The sequence below is a fragment of the Anser cygnoides genome, chromosome 2 (genome assembly GCF_040182565.1).
Source record: "Anser cygnoides isolate HZ-2024a breed goose chromosome 2, Taihu_goose_T2T_genome, whole genome shotgun sequence".
Taxonomy (NCBI): Eukaryota; Metazoa; Chordata; class Aves; order Anseriformes; family Anatidae; genus Anser; species Anser cygnoides.
This window is the reverse complement of record NC_089874.1, coordinates 50,660,774-50,682,994: the sequence shown is the minus strand read 5'-3', so window position 1 is coordinate 50,682,994 and position 22,221 is coordinate 50,660,774. Positions and strand designations below refer to the sequence as shown.

General features: G+C 37.4%; 1 protein-coding gene across 3 annotated transcripts in view; it reads right to left on the bottom strand.

The window, feature by feature from the left end:
• The window catches only part of DCDC2 (doublecortin domain containing 2), a 63,852-nt gene that overhangs the window by 34,756 nt on the left and 6,875 nt on the right, over positions 1-22,221 (bottom strand). For 2 of the 3 annotated variants that reach the window (XM_066992059.1, XM_013184868.3), the window contains exons 3-4: positions 4,640-4,716; positions 4,391-4,522 (exon numbers count right to left, since the gene is read on the bottom strand). In XM_066992059.1, the coding sequence (XP_066848160.1) occupies positions 4,391-4,522; positions 4,640-4,716 (209 nt within the window). The remainder of the gene's footprint in view (positions 1-4,390; positions 4,523-4,639; positions 4,717-22,221) is intronic. The other variant, XM_048075802.2, reaches the window with a different exon arrangement.

The following is a 22,221-nucleotide window of genomic DNA, read 5'->3' as shown; positions in this document are numbered from 1 at the left end:
TCTTTCCTATGAAGCACATTCCAAAATTTGACGATATTTAAGTTTAAATTAAAAACCAACATTATCACTTTTGCATTAAAATCCTGGGGCCCCCAGCACAAGAAGGACGTGGACCTATTAGATCAAGTCTAGAGGAGGATCACAAGGATAACCAAGGGCTGGAGCACCTCTCCTATGAAGACAGGCTGAGAGACTTGGAGAAGAGAAGCCCAGAGAAGAGAAGGCTCCGGGGAGAACTCATAGCAACCTTCCAATGCCTAAAGGGGGGCTACAGGAAAGCTGGAGGGGGACTCTTTGTCAGGTAGGGTAGTGATAGGAAAAGGAGTAATTGTTTTAAACTGAAAGAGGGTAGGTTTAGATTACATATAAGGAAGAAATTATTCACTTTGAGGGTGGTGAGGCAATAAAACAATTTGCCCAGAAAAGTTGTGGATGCCCCAGGGTTCAAGGCCAGGCTGGATGGGGCTGGATGGGACTTTGAGCAACTTGGTCTACTGGGAGGTGTCCCTGCACATAGCAGGGGGTTTGGAGTTAGATGACCTTTAAGGTCCCTTCCAACCCAAATCATTCTATGATTCTAAGTCTTTTAAATGCAGGAATGTTGAATGGCCATCTTAAATGATTTTCCCTAAGCCTTCTACAGGAGCTACTTTATGTGTTATTCATACATTTTAATAGTGCAAGGAGATATAATAAGATTAGGAGATATAATAAGATACATGTACGTGTACAAAGAACCTTTTATGAATAATATAAATAGCCTGCCTTGAGAACATCCCTGACTTATGAAATCCAAAAAACATCAGTTTAACAGAGAAAAAGCTGCCTTTTAAGTTCATACACATAGTGGCACAACCTTGAATAAATACAGGAAAAAAAATGCAGTATGTAGAACCACTTAGAGAACCACAAAATAGCTGAGTTTGGACAGGACTGCTGGAGACTGTGTAGTCCAAGTTCCCTGTACAAAGCAAGAGCAACTACAGCAGGTTGCTCAGGGCTATGTCCAGTTGTGTTTTGAAAAACTACAAGGATGAAGACTCCATAAACTTTCTGGGCAACATGTTCCAGTGTTTGATGACTCTTACAGTAAATTTTTTTCTCTCTTCTATTTAAGCTGAATTTTCTGTATTTCAGTTTGCTCTCATTGTTTCTTGTTCTGTCACTGGACACCACTAAAAGCCTGTCTCTGATTTCTTCACTCAACCCCAACAAATATTAATACATATTGGTAAGATCCTCCCTGGGCCTTCTCCAGGCTAACTAATGCCAGCTCTCTCTGCCCTTTTTCACATAACATGCACCTTCAAGGCCTTCATCTTCATGGCCCATTGCTACACTTGCTTCAGCATCTCCATGCCTTTCTTATGCTCTCCACACGAAAGCACTTTGATTTTCTAGGTACATCCTGCACCTAGAAAAGTACTGCACCTAGAAGTACTTCAGTTTTCTAAATGCTAAGACCAAATGTTCTCAATGGAAAAATTGCAGCTTTTAAAAATCTTGATCATATTGCTGTTTCCTCACCAAAAAAAAGTATACTAACTCTGAAGCATTCCGTCTGTACTATTCATATTTCATATTTACTTTATAGAGCAAACATTTCATAGACGTCCCAACAATTTGAAGAAAAAATTATGTTTCACTACCATTCAGATAACATCAGTTACACACAAACAATGATAATTAAAGAAAAAAAAAAAAGCAATCTAGACATAAGCAAAAGCTCATTTCTGAATTAATCTGACTGTATTTTGCTAGATTACATTTTGCTTTGTGGAACTTGGAAGAAAAAGGCAAATCGGTGTACTGTAGTATTGTTTTATATATTTGTATGGTGTTGCATGTACAGGTACATAGCGGTACTTACAAACATGATCTCGTACCTGATCTTTCGCTTTGATTATGTTTTAATATTACATTTAAAGTACAAAACTTGTTTGCTTAATGCAACACCCAATTTTTTTATGGAAAAATATCTAGCAGTCTCTAGTTGTATATTTCATCCTAAAAATAATAATCATAATAACATAAGCATAATAAACATATCAGTCACTGAATATGACAAGGGAATTAAAAATTCATTTTTTCAAATAAAAGGGAACTCCAGAGAAATATAAGTAACTATTGACTTAACAAGTATCACACAATTCTTGTGACACTTACTTCTGAAGCTTTTTACCCACCCACCTGGTTTGAACCATTCAAACACATCCTGGTTTTGCTAATATTTCCCTGGTTAGTATTATGCAGCAGATGTCATTGTAGTCATGTCTTCTGGTCACTGGGGAATGATCAAAGGCTTGTCCTGTGGGCTGTCAGTAGACTTCAGTTTTCCCTCCCGAGTCCAAGCCAAAAAAGTGGCAGCCAAAACAAAGCAAGCATACAGACTAACAAGGCAGACAGCAAAGATACAGCTTGTGGAACCAAATACCTGCCTGTCCACACACCAGATACCTGCCAATCAGGTTGCTGTACCCCATCCCCAAGCACAATCAAGGAGAAAGGCTACTTCCTCATTGTCTTCTCTCTCATATTTCTTATTTATGTCCCTATTCTGATAGGGATGGCCTTTTTTTTTTTTTCTTTTTTTTTTCTTTCTTTTAAAACCGTATGTGAAACTATGTAAGACTTGGCAGCTTTGTATACATTTAATTACACGGAAAAGAAACATTGCCATATACCTAATGCAGGTTCTCGTAATTCCACTTACTCTTCTTTAATGAGAAATTATATCTTCCCAGAATCAATGGTCTTACAAGACCTCCCCTAACACTGACATAGTTTCAGTAAACCCCAGCAATTAATGTATAACTTATTAAAGAACAACAATCACTTTACTAACGTATTTAATATGCATTCCTAGCATTTTAAGGAAAATAAAATGAAAACTGCATTAAAAGAAAACCAGAAAAAGGAAAACATTAAGTAATTCAAAAAGTCGTGTACATTATCTTATTTTTAAAGGATTAAAACTGAATACAGAACAGAACTTCTGAAAATCAATTCTAAAAATGTATATAATTATATATGCTTTCATATACATCATTCAGATTTACTAAGGAGTGATACCAAGTAAAGAGAATAAAATGCAAAAGGTTTTTAAATCCCTAAACAACCTGGAAGCAGGAAAAAAATGATGTTGTGAACAGCTGTTACTCTGTTCACCTCAGAATTATGATAGCTGAGAATCAGATCCAGAAAACTGCAAAACATGTTTAAGTTTAGTTTAAGGGAAGTAAAAGTGCTAAGTAGCCTGATAACACAAGCAAGGAAATGCCTGACTGAGAAGAAAAAACAGATGAGAGCTAACAGTCAGCAGACAGCATTAACTAAACCTTTTATGGTCTGTATCAGCTCTGGGAAAGTAATCAGAAGAACTGAAAGAGATTATGAAGATTTTATCTTCACTGATTTGAGAAAGAGATTGCAAGACTAGCCTCAGACATTGTGTAAGCTGTAAAGAATGATTCCAACAAAAGGCCCTTTCCTGTCTGAAGAATGGATTTCTGTAATGTGCTCTGCATGGGGCAATGCTGGAATGTCAGTAATTTGCCAGTACACACCTTGGCAGTCTGCTTACTCTGCAAAGTTTGTCATGGAGACTGCATATCATTTTGCTCTAAAACTTGCAACAACTATCAGATCTTATTTTAGAGAGTTTATTTTCAGGCCTTAAGGTGATTGAAACTTATGTATCCAAGATGTCATCTGCTACTCCTGGGATACCACAACAATTCAGACCAGCAGAAAATATCGGGATTGGAAAACCCTCAACTACAGCTTTGGCCCCGGCTCTTATTAGGAGTCTGAACTGACTGAGTATAAAGCACACCCTTGTCAGAGCACAGGTCTTCAAAAACCAAAGGATCTAAACCATTCTTCTTGAAGTTGTTTGCCCCAGTGACTTTAAAGAACCATCAAAATTAAAGGAAAACATGACAGAGTAAAATAAATGACCTCCATAAAGTCAGTCAAAATGGACTGCATCCATTATTTGATATTCCAAATATTTTACTGACTTTACAGGGGTCGTTGATTTTATACTGACATGCAACTTTATTATTAATGTTAAATACATTGCAATATTATTGCATTATTCCATATCTGTTAATAAAATATTTAATCAAGAAATAACTGTTGAAACAAATTGAGGGGCTTTTTTTTCTTTTTAAATAGCAGTTGCAATGAAACATGAAAGTGACTTGGAGTAAACATATTTCCATTTTCATAGAATCATAGAATGGTTTGAGTTGGGAGGTAGCTCTTAAGATAATTTTCTTATAAATTTCCCATAAAACTGGAAGGATCCATTATAGCTACTTATGGAGTTTTAAAAACATATCTAAACATATCAACTGTATCTCACAAATATTCAGCTTCCTGATACCTGTGAACAGCTCCACTTCTGAGGGTAACTTTTGCTGTAACCATTTCGAGAATATGGTCCCAGTGATTCAGTGTTTTCCTGGGAATAAGGAGTCGCACTACAGGGCTAATTAGATCTCCATTAGCAATCAGGCTGAAATAAAGCAAAGTAAAATAATTTGGAAGAGTATTTAAAGCAAAAGCCATCTGAAGTTAAGAAAGAAAGAAATAAAACAAAACAGATATTTTACTAACATAAAATTCTGCTTACAAAATAGTGTAGGGCTCCTGGAGTGGCTTTCGAAACCGCGCTGATGCAGTAATTCTACTATGAGTAACTGGCTTGACCTGTAAGAACAAAGAGAATTAGAAATTCCTCTGTTTTCACATTGCGATCGAGCTGACCACCAGCAAGAAGGGCAGTGTATCTGGAGAAGGAAGTTCCTGTTTTTAAAACATGTATTTTATTCCATTCCAGCTTCATCTTTCACAAAGCCTATATAATTACTATTGCAGGTTCATATAATTGCTGAATAACAACCACAGCATGGCACAACATACAGTGTCCAGTGAGAGATCAGAATAATATGGGCATCTTTTGTTACTTGTCCATCAATGTTCCTAAGCACACATGGAAACACCTCCAAACACTGTTCTTATTTTCTTAGTCTTCACTGCTTGTAACTATATTTCAGACAATTAAACTCTTATCTTTTTAACAATAAGTGCTATCTCTGGGTCTTTCTTCTATTATGTAGTAAGTATTTTTTTACTCATGTATAGGTCTTTACCTCTAAATACATCAGTGATTTACAAAGGTTACTGAATACTATCCTCATTTTATAGAATTGACTCAAATGAGGTGCACTGCAGAATAAAACACAAACATTCCAGCATTATGCCCTGTACCCTTTTGTACAGATACTGTGTTGAGATCAAGAAGGTTGCTCAACATTAATCCCATTATATTGAATAGAAGGTTATGCAATACTGCCTAGCTACGATTCCCTTTGGAATTAATAAACATGCTTTCAAATTTAAAAAGAAAAAAGTGGGAAAATAAAAACAAACTCCAAAATCATTAGGAAAATTTCCTAATTCTCCGTAATTAGCAAGTGAAAGTAAGGTGTCAATCCCAAACAAACATTCAAAAGTCACAAGTTAAATGCATTAACAACTTGGCAACATTTCTACAGAAGACTATAAAAACTTAAAGGATTAAATAGCTGGCATGATCAGATAGAGACATTCTTTAAAATAGATGTATAAAGTATAAAGTTTATTTAAATTGGCAATGTTCCCAATATACTGTGTAAAGCAGTCTAATGATGTGATGTGTTGCAGCTTATCACATTTTGTGCTAACTTAACCGATACTTCCCATTAAATTTAGGAAAAACGGTCTGAGCTCCAGTGCTTTAAATCTTTGCATGGGTTTTCACAAAACTTAATTTAGGACTAACAGATCTGCTTTCCAGATATTTCTCTTGCACAGACTGTAAAAAGAAAAAATAAAAATTAAAATTTAAATTTAAAAAAAAATCAACCAAAACAAACAAACAAAAACAAAAACAATAAAAGAGATGCCCAGTCTAGTAGATATTCCAAAGTGGCTAAAAACGATCTTTAAAGTAATCAAATCTGACATCCCACTTAATGCAAGTAACCTCACACAGCAAATTCTGCATCAAGCACATAAATTCCAGGGCTTAGGTATTTTTCTCAGGGAAAAAGCAACCAAGAAAACAAACGCAAAATTTGCATTCCTTGATGTACAAACACTTCAAGTAAAAGACAGCAACAGGTAAACCTTTTGAACAAAAACTGTTCTCCATTACTTTGCTAAAAAAGGGGGTGTTTCTATTCTGACTTCAATTCACTTTAGCATCTTGCCTTTCCCAGAGGCCCTCGTAAGCAGTGTAGCCCTCCCAACCTTCCATTTTCTGAGTCTTGGAGGACATGAAAGCCTGCTCTGGTCGTGGACAGAGGAAGGTAGAATTAGCCTTTGCACAGCAAAGTGACTAAATGGAAGCAATCAGCAGCGTTAGGGTCATTGTGATCTGAAGACCAGTATAAGGAACGTTTTAGTCAGAATCTTCTTCAAGAGGAGAAACAGAAAGATATAGCTGCATTGTTATAGCAGTGCTTCTGGACCAGTCCAGGAAACGGGCCCCTGGCACTGCTGTGGACCTCCCTTTACTCGTCAAGCATATTTACACCTTAAGATCTGTTTCATAGATACATGTTTGTCTTGCTCTTATACAACAAGGTCATTTGCATTAGTCTGTACGTAAACTATGCCTTAATGCCTGAAGTAATTTCGATTCCCAGATTTGACATTAATTCCAGTGTACTCTGAACTGGGTGGAAGATTCACACCTATGACTACAGGCTTGGAAGTGAGTAAGAAGGTTGTTTGATATTTTTGTAACCTTAATGATTCTATTCTATATTTCTAATAATTATGGGAGGCAAAGATATTTTTGGAGATTGCCAAATAATGGAGGAACTCAGCCATTCTTGCAGAAACATTTAAAGCATATTTTTCAGGGCATAACTTGTCATTTAGGTCACTAAAATTTGAGATGAAAATTTACTAGGTCACAGGAAGAATAAGAAAACACACCTTAAACTGTAACATCTGAAAACATTTCTATTGCTGCTTGAGACATTAATGGTTATTTGCACACTGTAAGCAATTTAATAGAAAGCTTCAGAATTTGAAAAAATAAGGTAACATTCTAAAGAGTATGTTATTGAAGGCAGAGGTAATACTGATTTACATCTGGTCCTAATATTTAGGCTCCAAACACAAGTTGCATCCAAAATGGGAATGACTTAAATCAGGCTGCCCCTACACCTCCCTGTATAGCTGCTAGGTTGCTAGGCTTATCCCTTATAAAGTACTTGATACGTAACTAGATTACAAGGCCAAAAGACTGACTGATCCTATGCTTGTAGAAACTCCAGACCTAACTAACAATCAGATCACTACATATGTCCTTAACCAACATTAGCCATAGGTATTAGAGAGCAAAAGGAAAATACTTAAAGTTCTGGAATACTTTTTCCTCATTAAATCCAAAATGCTACATTTGAAGACCTCAGAAGAGCAATGAGAGGAGATGGACTGTTAGCCCTTTCAAAAATCTGCTCATGCAGTACTCTCATTAGTAAACCTCAAAGCACTTGATACTGATTTCTCTAATGACAAAGAAACAAACACTGGAATAATGACACAGAAACCCATGGGAAGAACCAGGGCTATGTCTCCCAAACCCCACTCAAATCTTCAACACCACACTGTCTCCCAGGCACAAAGACTGTCCCTTGAAACTTGTTTCTCACTTCCAGCAAGAGAAGTATTTCCCATCTGTGATACAATGCACATATTAAAAATTCTTCCTCTGCTTACCAGCATCTAATAATTCTTCAGCCTTCCACAGCAAGATCAATGTAAGATAGCCAGAAACAACAGCACAAAAAACCTATACTGAGTACGTTTGATAATTCTTTAAGGACAGTAGGGATAGTTTTTAAGGGTCCTTGTCACATCTTGCTCTTTTGTTCCTTCTTTAGGTATCTGCTTTACTTTCTCAGAATAACCCACCTCTCATGTGCAACACTGTAAATGAATTTTGAACTCCTGCCTTATGTTATGTTTGTCATAACAATACTTAAGAACTAAGTAATATTTAAGAACTAGTAATATTTAAGAACTAACGCTTTGGTCCCAGTGACTGAGGCACTATATAAAGCCTTAACAGTTTCAAAACTACAGTGCTAAATACTTTTACCTCTAAATACTATTTAGATAACAAGCTACAACCTGAAGACATGGCATTGTTCAACTTTGTTAAGAAAGCCCTAATGGTTTAAGCAGTGTTCCTTTAGCCATCGGGGAGCAGACAGAATGGATGGGGTACTAGATAATCTCAGCTACACTCCCTTTTTCCATGAAAGGCTGAATCAAGAGGCAACAGGCACAAAATGAAACACGTGGAGAAAACACTTCTTTCCTGTGAGGGTGACAGAGCACTGGAACAGGTTGCCCAGAGAGGCTATGGAGTCTCCTTCTCTGGAGATATTCAAAACCCATCTGGATGCCATCCTGCGCAATGTGCTCTAGGTGATCCTGCTCGGCAGGGGGATTGGACTAGATGGTCTTCAGAGGTCCCTGCCAACCTCGGCCCTTCTGTGATTCTGTGATCTGATGGTCTGTTGAGGTCAATTCCAACTTGGGCTGATATATGATTCTAACCTACCGTGATTAGTTTGGGGTTTGCTGTTCATGCACAACTCCACCATCAGAAAAGCTTTACAGAACTTTTCCTAAAAGCTGATTCTTAATCCATTCCTGATTCTCACTTCTGCAACTGATACCTATGCCCAAGCTCTCATGCATTCAAAACTGACCGTAAAGCCAAGTTCTTTGATCCAGTCTGCAACACTCAGGTTTCAATGATCCACACTTTACTGGAACTAGTTAGAAAGCATTCACTAAATACAAAGAAGCCCTTTAGGATAGTCCCAGGTGTGTCCAATTATTTACTTGTTCCTGCGAGCTGATGAAACCATTAATTTTGATGTAGGCTCCTCAGAAGGCCATCATGTTATTGCACACAGCCCAATCACTGGGCCCCTGAGAAAACAAGCAACCTGACAGATGTTAAGGGCTCATTTATTATTCAAAGGATTGTATTTCTGCCAACAATAGATACTGTGGCATCAGCTTGCAAGTCTGTCTTTTAGGTTACTCTCTCAAAGAGTCATTAATATTTCTGACGGTCTTCTGTGGCCTAAAAGACAGCCCTGGTCTTAAACAAGAAAGCCACAGGGAACTGTAAGATGGGACCAGCTTGGGCAGAAACTTAACGTTTTTCTTTTCTACCTAAATGTAGCCTAAAACAGAACAAAATACAAACTTGTGTTATTTTGCTAAGGATGTTTAAGTATGATTTCCTTACTGTATCAAAAAGAGAAAAGTGTATGTTAATGCAATATTACATTCGCTAATGTAAGGCCACAAAAATCAGCGCATGCAAATGCTATGATGACTCTGACAACATTAATGTGCTTATAAACACCCCACAAGTAATTGGCACAGTGCACAGATGACACCTCTGTTTCTGGGAGTTTGGAACAGAGTAGCCCAAACTAAATTAAGCAGGTACTGGACCATGTTGGTACAGAACTCTCCAAAGAGTCTTTTGTCACACCCAGCATGAACAGTGAAGGCAAGAATATCGCATCTTTCCTTGGGGTCCACACCTGCTCTGAGAGGAAAAAAAAATATAAATCATAGGAGAAAAAAAAATAACAAAAAAAAAGAAAACAAGCAAGCAAACAAACAAACAAAACCAGAAGGGAAACCCTGCTAAAGCACACAGGCGTGCACAACATTTTCAATTTTTAAACTGGCAAGCATGCAGATATGCAAGCAACTATAAAACAGTATTCTACAATGCTCAAGATATCATTCTTACAGATGCTCAATGTATGTTCTGTCTACAGCATAGCATATCAAGCTCTCCAAGTACAACAATGCAAAAACACAACACAAGCTACTCTACCCACATTTATAAAAAATCAGTTTGGCTAGATTTATACTGCACTGTAAAAAATAAACAAAAAACAAACAAACAAAAACAACCTATACAACTTTCTTCTAATTAAGCTGTCTTATTATTATTTTTTTTCTTCCTATACGGTCTTCAAGTTACTACCTCATATTGTTTAGAACAACTTCTGTGACCAATGTTAAACTACTTAAGGGTATGAAAATAACTTTATTTTCTAAAGCAAGACAACTAATGTAAATATACAGAAGTAGACATTAATAAAATACCAAGTGCTCAGCTACTATAAATCAATATAGTTCCTTTGGAGTATACAGAGTTATGCAAAACCACTCCAGTGGAAGACCTGATCCGGGGTTTAATTAAAGAACACATAAGACTGCTCATATTTCTCTTGTAGGAGGTACCACAATATTGCACTGTCTGGAATAACCTGACCGTCTGGCACTACAGAGTTACATATTAACAAGGAAGTGGTCTTGGGTGAAAGTTTGTGCTTACATTAACAGAACAGCATCACTAGACCCCTAAATCCTTTATTTTCTTTTAATTTCACCAGTCACATTCTCAACTGATGTAAATCAGCACATTCTCATTTACGTCAGCTTTTGTAGGCGGATTTACATTAATCAATGGTTTGGTCCCATTATGATTTTATCTTCAAATTTTGTACATTTTCAGTTTGTTTCAGAAGAGCCATCCAAGGGCAGCTTCCATATCCTACTGACAAATTTGTTGCCAATATTTCATAATTTGTGATGAGATACTCATCTGCAGTACTAAACGACAACATACAGCAGAACACAAAGCATTTAGAACAGGAAGAAAGCACTAGTACTAGCTGAAACTTAGAGGGAACTTTAAGCAAGCTTTAAGCAAGTCAGAGACAATTAATCAAATTGCTTTATAGCAACATTCTATATTCATTTTCCCTTTTCAAATATGCTAAATATTCACAAAATTTAACTAACACATGCAACACACTTAGCAAACATATACCACACACCACATAATCTACTTCAGGTACTTACATCTTCCACTGTTGACTGTTGGCAAAAATAAAAATAATAGTAATAAAAAAATCAGCAGCCAAACCATTACCTCAGGTATACTATCACATATGAAAAACAGTTTTTCTATGAAAATCATTTTGAATTATCATGCCGATATCTACCATGTAAACATTTATATTTTGTGTATATATACATATGCATACATACACACAGATCAATTTAATACACTTTTCATACAAAAATTTCTATTATATTTATGTTCAGCTGAGAAAGACTGAAGATCAGCTAAAAATTTACTCTTTTTTCAAACATTATGGATGGGTTCAGCCGTCAACAGATCAAGAATACTTTGCTGTGCAGTGTTTCTAACTCAAATGTTTTACAGCGAAGACCAGGTTAGAAGTGTAGCACTCTAGGAAGATCATCATTGAGAATGGCTATTCAGGTAAGGTCTCTGAGCAACAAAGCCTACTTTGGTTTGAAATATACAGATTAAAAAGAACAGTTTTCACTTCTTCATAAATATGATAACTGGTAAAAATGTTATATATTTATTTTGTCTTGTGTAAAGCTGTTTGGTTATCCCTATGTGTAAAGTTTTTCCTTCTGTGAATGCTACCCTGTACTTTTCACACGTTCTACTCAAACCTAGACCAGAAGGTAGGACAGACCTAGCAAACTATTCAACATTTAGGCTGGGTACTCAGGACTTGCAAAAGGTGTGTGACACTTCGGAGAACCAATCCTAAACCAGAAAAGTATGCAGTTCACTAAACAGTATTTTAATTGTCCTTTGAAATTACCATGCTACACATTTAACTTCTAAAAACAAGGTGATTTTAATGCACTTGAGAATAGTTTAAAGTAGAAATGTGACATTCTTAGCTTGGCTTTTCCCTCCAGTGTACATCAAAAACATAGAGACAAGCTAAATACAGAATTCTGGTGGCAATTCTACAGGCTGCCGTGAAGAAATGGGCTAGTTATCCTTAGACAGGAAATAGTATAACTAACTGATTTATTTCCTTTTCTTACCAGAAGAGAGCCCTGTCAGAGGGGTCAAACTGAGCAACTGCAAGATTTACAGGTTTACACATATTTATAAAGCCATTCTGGATGGCAGCAAAACAACAGCCAGAAAACCTAACCTCACTGAAATAGGTGCTCTGTGCCAGTTTGATATAAATCTGGTTTAAGAGCTTGCCTTTCTTATTACTGTATTAATATAGCCCTGGGTGCTACTACCATCTCACTCATGACTCATGTCACTTCATAACTAACCTTCTATAACTAAGCTAAGTTTTAAATATTTCAACACAATGTTACATACCAAATTTATCAGCTCATGCAGTGACCCATGGCTTTACCAGCTTGTTACAATGGCCTGTTTGTTAATCAATGTGCACAGGAAAATTGAGAGCAAATATTTGCATTCCCTTAGGGTAGAACTGGGGTCAAAAGAACCAAAACCCCATTTATACACACCATCACCATCCTGTGATGTGAAAGAAAGGAATGTTCAAGGTTCAGTGATCAAAAGCAAATTAGAAAGATAAAAGTTACTTTTTCTAAAGCTATTACAACATAGGAAATATCTTACCTACTTCACAGAAACATGACTTCTTATAAACAGGCATTTTTATACACTTTAACTAAAGACGAAGAGTCAGATTCACAGAGGAGTTTTGTCAGTACAAAACCATTTTGGTTATCTTACACAGTAATAAACCTGGATAATCTACTTTTCCCTTGCCACTTTGCATTGCTAGATGGTACACTGGATAGTACAAAACAGCCTTGAGCAAGAGACTACTAGCCTTTCTTCTTGAATGAATACAAAGCACCACTCAAACTGCTGTTACCTGCCAGGATTTCCAAGTTTACATAAATAGGTCACAACATCACAGCTGTACACAAAACTTCTCAGCCCACACAGAGAACAGGTGAACTGGAAATGAACTATGCCAGAAGGCACCTACATTGAGACTTCCAGATTACAAGGCTTCAACAGAACTCCCAAAGTGTTTAAAGCCACTCTCTTCCAAAAGAAATATCTGGGGTCCCTGCGTTTACCTCCAAGGTAAACCACCCTCCTTTTCAGCCATGGTAGGTGAGCTGGAGGTTATATGCCCTGTGCATCTGGGGGCTAAGTTTTGGCCCATCTATCTAAACTCCGGAAAGAAAAGTTTCATTTGAGATCTGTCATAGTTTTGGGGCATTGTACGATGTTGTCCTAGATGTTGTCCTAGATGTTGTCAGTTGTCCTAGATTAGTCAATTGCATGTCCTTATCTGCCCAGGCACTAAGCCTGTGCAGTGTTCCAAAATATATCACATTTGTGTTACTTTTGGATCCTAAGAATAGCATATTCTTCTTCTTAGTTGTATAATACTATACCCTACACTGCTTACAACACAGACAATGATGGGATCAATAATGCATATTTTATCCAAGCAAAATAGATCCTGACATTTATTTCTGTCACTGACATAGTATTGTCAATTGTCACCATTTTTACCTCTCATGATTTGAGTATTTTCCCTGAATTCCTTACATATTTAAACTAAAAGGAAGTCTTTGACCTTCATGGTTGATTAAAAGGGCCTGAACCTGTGAACAGTGACAGCTGAAGAATAAAAAGCAACTCCAAAAAGATCAAATTTTTCAAAGGTAAAAGTTGTTAATGCTTCCAGTAAGAAACATCAACATGCAGCAAAAAGTTTTTAATGAAACTAACATGCCTCATTAAAAGCTTCAGTGCTGGTATCTCTTCCCTTCCCTCCACCCTCATCACAGTAACCCTACAGAACGAGGCAGCCATGCCAGCTGAGGAAGTGATGAACTTTCAAGTTCCATATCAAATGCAACATGCACCATGAAATCTCCAGTGCCATGAACCAAGGCCTCTGCAAGTCTTTCTGTTGCTCCAAAATCCCCTAAAGCCAATCTGTAAGCAATCTGGTAATTAAAATACTCAGAATTATACAATTCAGGTATACAGAACTATACCAACAGTAATTTTATGAATCTGCAGGCCCAGTTAGAAAAAAAGGACACAGCTCTGTTTTAACTGGATGTCTGGTCATTTCTTCTCTGATTCCTCCTGGTATTAGATTATGAACACTCGGGAAGAGTATCTGTTTTGTATGACTTGTTTTGCTAATTATGTTACCAGGATACTAAATACCAAACAATGCAATATCAAGTTTAACTATTAAAGATGCTGCTCAGGAGATAAAAGATGTATATCATAATTATTTAATCTTTGCATTTTGATAGTCTTATTCCCCATACTCCTGATTATAGAACTCCTAATTATATACAGCATCAGAAAAATGAGAAGTACCTCACTCAGTGTCCTACCAGCAGCAGAAGAAATCAAGCTGTTCAGATGTGAACTTCCAAGAGGGTTTTTATACTGGCATAGAATTATAAAGTGGACCTTTATACACAGTTTGTTTCCAGGCGTGAATATTCTGTATACAGTAATTTTGGGTACCACAATTTGTGTTTGTTTCTTTCTAATTATTAGGAAAAAACTTATTCCTGTGAGTGTAGATTGTTTTGGCATCAAATGGTTGTAGCTTTCACACACTGGGATCATTTCTAAGATATTTATTAGACAGCATTCTACTCGTTGGTGAGGTCACACATGGATTACTGTGTCCAGCTCTTGGCCTCCCAGTACAAGAGAGACACATGGATGTACTGGAAAGAGTCCAATGGAGGGTCACCACAATGCTCAAGGGACTAGAGCACCTCTTCTTTAAGGAGAGGCTGAGAGAGTTGGGGCTGGAGTTCAGCCTGGAGAAGAGCAGGCTCTTATCAGGGGTATCTTATCAATGTCTATAAATACCTGAGGAGAGGGTGCGAGGAAGATGGAACCAGGCTTTTTTCTGTGGTGCCTGGTGACAGAGCTACAGGCAGTGGGCACAAACTGCAGCACAGGAAGTTCCATCAAACATTGGGAAGCACTTTGCTGTATGGATGACTGAGCACTGGAATAGATTCCTCAGAGAGGCTGCGGAGTCTCCCTGGATATCTTCAAAAGGCATCTGGACATGTTCCTGGGCAACCTGCTCTAGGTGTCACTGCTTGAGCAGGGGGTTGGATCAGATGGCCTCCAGAGGTCCTTTCCAACCTTAACCATTCTGTGATTTCCAGGCACTCTACCCTCAGAAAATTATATCCTGTACAGAGAAAATATGGATGAAAAGTTTCTCATTGACAGCTAAAAATTAAAATGAATCAAGAGACCACTCACTGAAAAACAGCCACTTTTTTCCCATTATTAGAAGTCTCGGATATGATAAATGTTAGGTTGGAAATAAACAATAATTACAAGTACTGAGATTTTTCATGAGCGCATACTTGGAAAAATATATGACTGTGTTAGAGACAAGGTATATCCAGCATTAATATATCACAATCATTTGTGAAGTCAAGACATTATAAACTTTAAAAATTCAATTTTTACAGATTCATACAATCATATAATTGCCCACAGATGAGTAGAGACTCCACTGTAGAAAGAAAAATGAACTTAACGGATACAGAAGAAATAATTGACCTAAGTGATACTACAAAAATTACATTTTAAAATGTGGAGGAACAGAGGGAAACAGAAGTGACAACTCCTCAAAATATTTTTATTGCAACTTCTCAGGTGCATTTTGAGGAAAATTTTAATGGTAAATTCTGACCTATCAAGTCTCAAGCATTGTATTTTCCATCTCACACTGCCCTGTCAAGGTGCCTGCCTCTTCAGCTGACACTGGACAATGCTAGGGAGTCCTTCCTAATCCAGCATCCCACCAAGGATGGAGCATCTAACTGACCTAGACTGGGATCTGTTGATAAACTATGCCTGCCCCATAAGATCCCATAGCTGATGTGCTGCAGCTTGAGACCATCAGCAGGAGGCACATTCTGCCAGTCACAATCTTGTTCTGCAGTCACACTTCATCAAAGGACCAGACACACACTGTGAAGTCCCCCAGCAGGCAAATGCACTCCACTGCATGTTCTAGCACGTGACTGTGTCATCCAGCGTGTGATCAGCATGAGGGACTGACACGAAAAAGAAATGAAAAAGTTTCAAAATATTAAAGCACTTATTCAAATCCTTGTAATTATCAAGCTGTTTCACTACAGAGGGATGTTCTGGGGTTGCATACAGATGCAAATACTCAGGTCATAAATGCATGAAAGTTTTGAGGAATCGTTACTAACCCCCTGAAAAATCATTAGTGAGAATACTAATTTTTGTATTCTACAAATACTCCTCCAAATATGACCACATCTAAACCAACCTATAAAAGAAGAATCTGCAAATGAAATAGAATAACGTCAAAACATGCTTATGTAAAACAGTGAAAAAAAGGATTGTATCACAGGAAAAAAGTGACCAAGAAACACCTACTAAGTTTCAGGCAATAAAATTGCAGAAGGATACCCAGGGTGATCATGCAAGAAACCTGGAGGTGGAACAGTGATGAGTTTCTCTGAACCCACAGATGAGGGCTGGGGGAGCAAAGTCCCACACACTGTAAGCGAAGATCAGGTTCGAGACCACCTGATGGAACTTAACAGGTACGCGTCTATGGGGTCCTATGCCATGCATACCAGGGTCCTGAAGGAACTGGCTGATGTAGTTGCCAAGCCTCTCCATCATATTTGAAAAGTCCTGGAAGGGAAACATCACTCCCATGTTTAAAAAGGGTTGAAAGGAAGACCCAGAGAACTACAGATCGGTGAGCCTCGCCTCTGTGCCTGGGAAGATCATGTAACAGATCCTCCTGGAGGGGAGGAACTGGATGATCTGTAAGGTCCCTTCCAACCCAAGCCATACTGTGATTCTATGAAAGGTAGGATAACCTCTGGTGGGTGGTTGGCAGAGTGCCATCCTAGTGCATCCCTCACACCTGGGCCCCTGACACGCATCACTGAATCTGGCAGTCCAAGACCATACATATACGCAGTCACTTGTAATGCTAAATGACAGCACTCCAGAGTGAACCCACCACTCAAAGAATGTGGTTAATGAGATCCTTCCTCAACTAGCCCAACACTTGCCTACAACCAACCAGCTCTTACAGTGCCAATTTTCATACTCACTGCCTATACTTACTGCTCCCAATCAAAGGGCAATACTGTTATAAATACACTATCAATAGGCAAATGTTACAAAGTGTGGAGCATGATGTTTCCATAGCATTGTCTCAACTGCTTAAACATCATAAAAAACGATGGTGAACCTGAGGAAAGGAGTCTACATCACCCTTGTTTCTCTATAATACAGATCCAGATCTAGATATGGCTTATGTAGAGTAATAAATATATGTAAAGTTTTCTTAAATACCTTTATAAAACTTTTTCTGGAATATAAATTGGTAAGAGAGATCCAAGTGCAATGACAATGAATCCTGAGCTGCACAAAAGATACTTGTGTCAGTGTTTACCACACAATCACCTTGTCCTATAAGCCCAGGAGAAAAAATGAAGTGCAAACAAAAAAAAAGTCAGTGTTGTTACTACCTAAGAAAATCTGTCTGCTATCAACCAAGGGCAAATCTATCTATATGGCCAGTAATGCAGCTTAACACAGGCCTACTATAAACTTAGGAAATCAAATCTGTTTCATAGAGACACTATTATCTTCATTTGTTCTTCCTGTTGAAAGAGACAGGTTCTTCGATATCAAAGTACATCAACTCTTCTTAGGTGTCTGCAATTCTTTACTTTTATAATAATGAATTGCAAAGATGATTTACTTTTGTATGTTCAAAAAACTGTTGGTCATAAGAAGTCAGACAAGGAAAGGAGGTTTCAGATGCACACACATTTGTCTCAAACACGGAACTTAAAACAAATAGTTGCCCATAGAATCTGCAAATCCAAAAGCCAAGTTTTATTCTTTAGCAGATTACCCACAAACCAGCCCCAAGGACAATTCATCTTTTTGAGTGCACAAGGAGAAACCATCTAGATTAGAGAGAGTGCCTAAAGAAATATTAATGTCCACTCTTCATACATTATAATTGGAAAATAATCTTCTGTACCTTTTACAAACAATTAAGCTTATAATAAGCAAAAGGTAACTGTGTTGGTCCATCCTTCCTCAAGAGATTTGTTAAACTCGTCAAGCACATCATTTAATGTGTATTTATATTTGCAGATCACCTTCACTACAAAACAAATCTCTTTCAAAACATGAAGTTCAGTTGCCAAAAAACATGAAGGACAGATACATATCTGAACAATATTTTGTATCAAAGCATTAGCTTGGGTTAGGATGAAATATTTTTACTACTTTCTCTATCAGTACTGTAACAATAAAATGTTTTGAGACATATTATAACAGCATTAGGGCTCTGACGGGGGCCAAGAGCCTGGCTGCCGTCTGCTGAGTGACACACAGTTTTCCCATGCTCATGGGCCAAGTGTCTTCTTTCATCCTTACTGTTGTCTCTGGTTGAAAGAGGGAGCAGGGAGAAATCCAAATTTACTATCGCCACAATACCCTCTGGAAGTCTAAACTAAGATGGGATGTGACACTTCTGGGGGATTAGCTTGTTGTAGAAGCCATCAACAGGAAATTGAAAATCAGACTTTTTGTAGTAAGCTTGCTTCAGCCTTCCATGCAGACTAACTACCATTACGTGGTATAGTGCAAAAGATATGTTTTGCTTGTCTGATAGGATGAACAGTAAAACAGAAAGTAAAGAGTACTACTACCTCAGTAAAAAACTTGAGACAGAGAAAAATTTGCTCATACAGACAGCCTGTCTCTCTTTACCACTGGTGCTCATTGCCTTATTTCTGATTTGTTCTTTTACTCCCTCTTCATTACCTGCAGCTCACCTTTCTGACTGTCACACACACTCCCATTCAAGCGAAGGTGTAGCACTGTGAAAATGAGCTGAGTGGCACGCTCAGGTTCTGGTGTCACAGCAGCATGAGAACTAAGGGGTTTTACCTAAACCACTGCTCCTAATGCTAAGTGGAGTATAGTACAAATGGGCAAGGAAGTAGTCGATACACCTAACAGTGGATGAAGAACAGAAGACGTGGTTTTAAAATTTCACCAGCTCTAGCAGCATGCAATAGGGTATAAACTTGTGAAGACATACTTGACAGTTTCTCAAATGTTACTGAATCAAAGCTTATCTCAGAAATCCAGGAACTGAGAGCAGATGTTAATGTGAAACTAAACAACTTGCAGACAGATGTTCTGAAATTAAAAGGATCTTGCAGGTTTTTCCTGTTCTAAACTCCTACCTTTCTTCTAAACAGTTATCCATTTTCTCTTGAACTATTCTCTTCATCACATGCCCTAAGTATGACAGTCTTATGATGATTTGCAACAGCAAAGATGGTAATAAGGTTTCTAACTATTCTCACAATCCAGTGACTGTTAAACAATATAAAGTATATAAAAATAACATTGTTGTTTTTTTTTTCAAAACCTACAGCATGCCATCTCCTTTCCTGCCCTGGGTATGGCTCAAAAGTCTGCTGAAGTCAATGACCACTGAACTAGACATTCCCATGAAGAGAATCTATTGGAGCGCTTGCTGCTTAGAAACATAATAAAAGTTAATTACCATTTTCATGTGCTTTGCTCCTATCAAAGCACACCATTTACAGTAAGATGACAGAATAGCCCTCCCTCATTCCGTACTGATGCTGGTTTATACACAAAACTTGACAGAAAAGGACTATAAGTTCAAGTCCACAGTTGGCATAGATTAGTGAATAAAAATAACTATTTTTCCATCAGCTGAACATTTGACTTAGATACTTCAGTCATTTGCCAGCTTTAGACTGGTAAAGAATTAGATTTTAAGGCACTGGATTAAATAAATATATAATTGATACTATAAATACTATCAGATAATGACATGATTTCATTGAAGACCGCATTGAAGCCTGATTCACATCAGTAGAGCGAACGAGGTCTTTTTAAATATTTTTGAAGACACAACTCTTATCAATGATTGAGCCTCACTACTGGTGGGGGATACATAGTACACTCTTTCCACCTCATTTTATTTTGACCAAAGACAGCCCATGAAGTCTGCTGATGATATCATAATGAGGCATTTTGTGGTATAGACTCTCTATAAATCTATCTGCTTAGACAGAATAAAATGTGCTTTATCAAGCTATTTCAGCACTGACCCATCTTACAGACAATCACATCTATTTGTATGTTCCACTTTTCACATTAAATAGATGGATAGTGCTTAACGAATTATTGTGTGACATCATTTGTTCATTGATGTATTGTAACAACAAACCTACATCAAAAACTTCTTGACCAAACTTTCCCCAAAGCTCCTCTTGTCATTTGTAAAGGACATACCAAAAAAAAAAAAAAGGCACTTACTTAGTAGCTATAAGCTGTACATTCTTGTTACCACCAAATGTGTCAGGTAAGGCAAAGGCAGAATCATGGTATTTGAGAAGCTCCAGCTAAAAATGAAACAGGGCATAACAGAGAGAACTAATACTGCTCTCATCAAGGGCAGAACCCATTCCTAAGTGTTAAATCTCACCACCTTACAGGAACGGACACTAAGGGATTTCGTTAGATAAGCTCTTGGAAGCCTTGAGATAGAGAAGATTCCTTAATTTTTTGTTGGTAGTGGTGCTCGTTTTTTTCCTCAAGAACACTTTCCTAGAAGACCAGACTCACAGTTACAGATGTCAGTAGAAAAACCTATTTCTGATAGAGTACTTACTCTGTTTTGTCACTCCATGACAAAAGTGAGAAGAGAGCTTAGTAAATTATCACTCTGTATTTCCCATCTATTCTTCTTTCTGAATATAGGTCACTGTATTTACACCATATCCTGAACAAGAATTCCTTCTTTTTAATTCTAGTTTGACACACATTTTCTAGTTATATGCAAATTTGAAGTAAGTGAGATGCTGCCTTCAAAGAACAACATTAAAGTACTTGCAAAAGCAGATGTCAAACATTTAGCAGTTTAACTAATAACCTACAGCTGCATACAAATACACAATGTACAGTGGCTGCATGTTTTTATTCCTTTTGCCTCTCTCTTCACTAACCAGAATTGGAAGTAGATATTTGTTATACTGGAGGAAAACCTACACTGAGGAACACTCATCAGGTAGGAAATGCCAAAGTAAGTGTGCTTCATACAACCAGAATTCATCTGCTTGTACATAAGCATGAAGATACCATCTTTAATTGTTAACCATGTATTTTTCAAATACTAATCCTGTGGCATCTATTTAACCCTTCCAGATCATTGGTGAACAGTACTATGCACATACAGAGAAATGACTGTCATCACCACTAGGCCAGGCTCAGTGTGATTCCAAAACTCGGTCTAGGGCAAGCCAGCACTAATAGCTTCAAGACCATCTTCTCCAATGGGGAACAACAATGACAAAAAATAAAAATAAAAAAATCATAAAAAATAAAATAAAATAAAATAAAATAAAATAAAATAAAATAAAATAAAATAAAATAAAATAAAATAAAATAAAATAAAATAAAATAAAATCTGTGATTGCTTACCCTTGAGGTCATGTTCAGAGAAAGACCAGTTTCTTGTGAGAGCTGAGTGGCTACCAGGTGAGAAAGGTGGGAGGCAACCCTGAGGAGCATGCTTTAAGAGCAGTTACTGTTGTCTCAAGGCTCAGACTAACTGCAGCACTACTGAGATCATGTGAATAGCCCATGGTCCATAGCCCTGGCAAATTCTATCACATCTGAAAAAATGTTTGGGGGAAAAAAACGGAAAAAGGAAGAAAGGAAGGAAGGAAGGAAGGAAGGAAGGAAGGAAGGAAGGAAGGAAGGAAGGAAGGAAGGAAGGAAGGAAGAAAAAGAAAGAAAGAAAGAAAGAAAGAAAGAAAGAAAGAAAGAAAGAAAGAAAGAAAGAAAGAGAAAGAAAGAGAAAGAAAGAAAGAAAGAAAGAAAGAAAGAAAGAAAGAAAGAGAAAGAAAGAAAGAGAAAGAAAGAAAGAAAGAAAGAAAAAGAAAGAAAGAAAGAAAGAAAGAAAGAAAGAAAGAAAGAAAGAAAGAAAGAAAGAAAGAAAAAAAGAAAGAAAGAAAGAAAGGAAGGAAGGAAGGAAGGAGGGAGGGAGGGAGGGAGGGAAGGAAGGAAGGAAGGAAGGAAGGAAGGAAGGAAGGAAGGAAGGAAGGAAGGAAGGAAGGAAGGAAGGAAGGAAGGAAGGAAGGAAGGAAGGAAGGAAGGAAGGAAGGAAGGAAGGAAGGAAGGAAGGA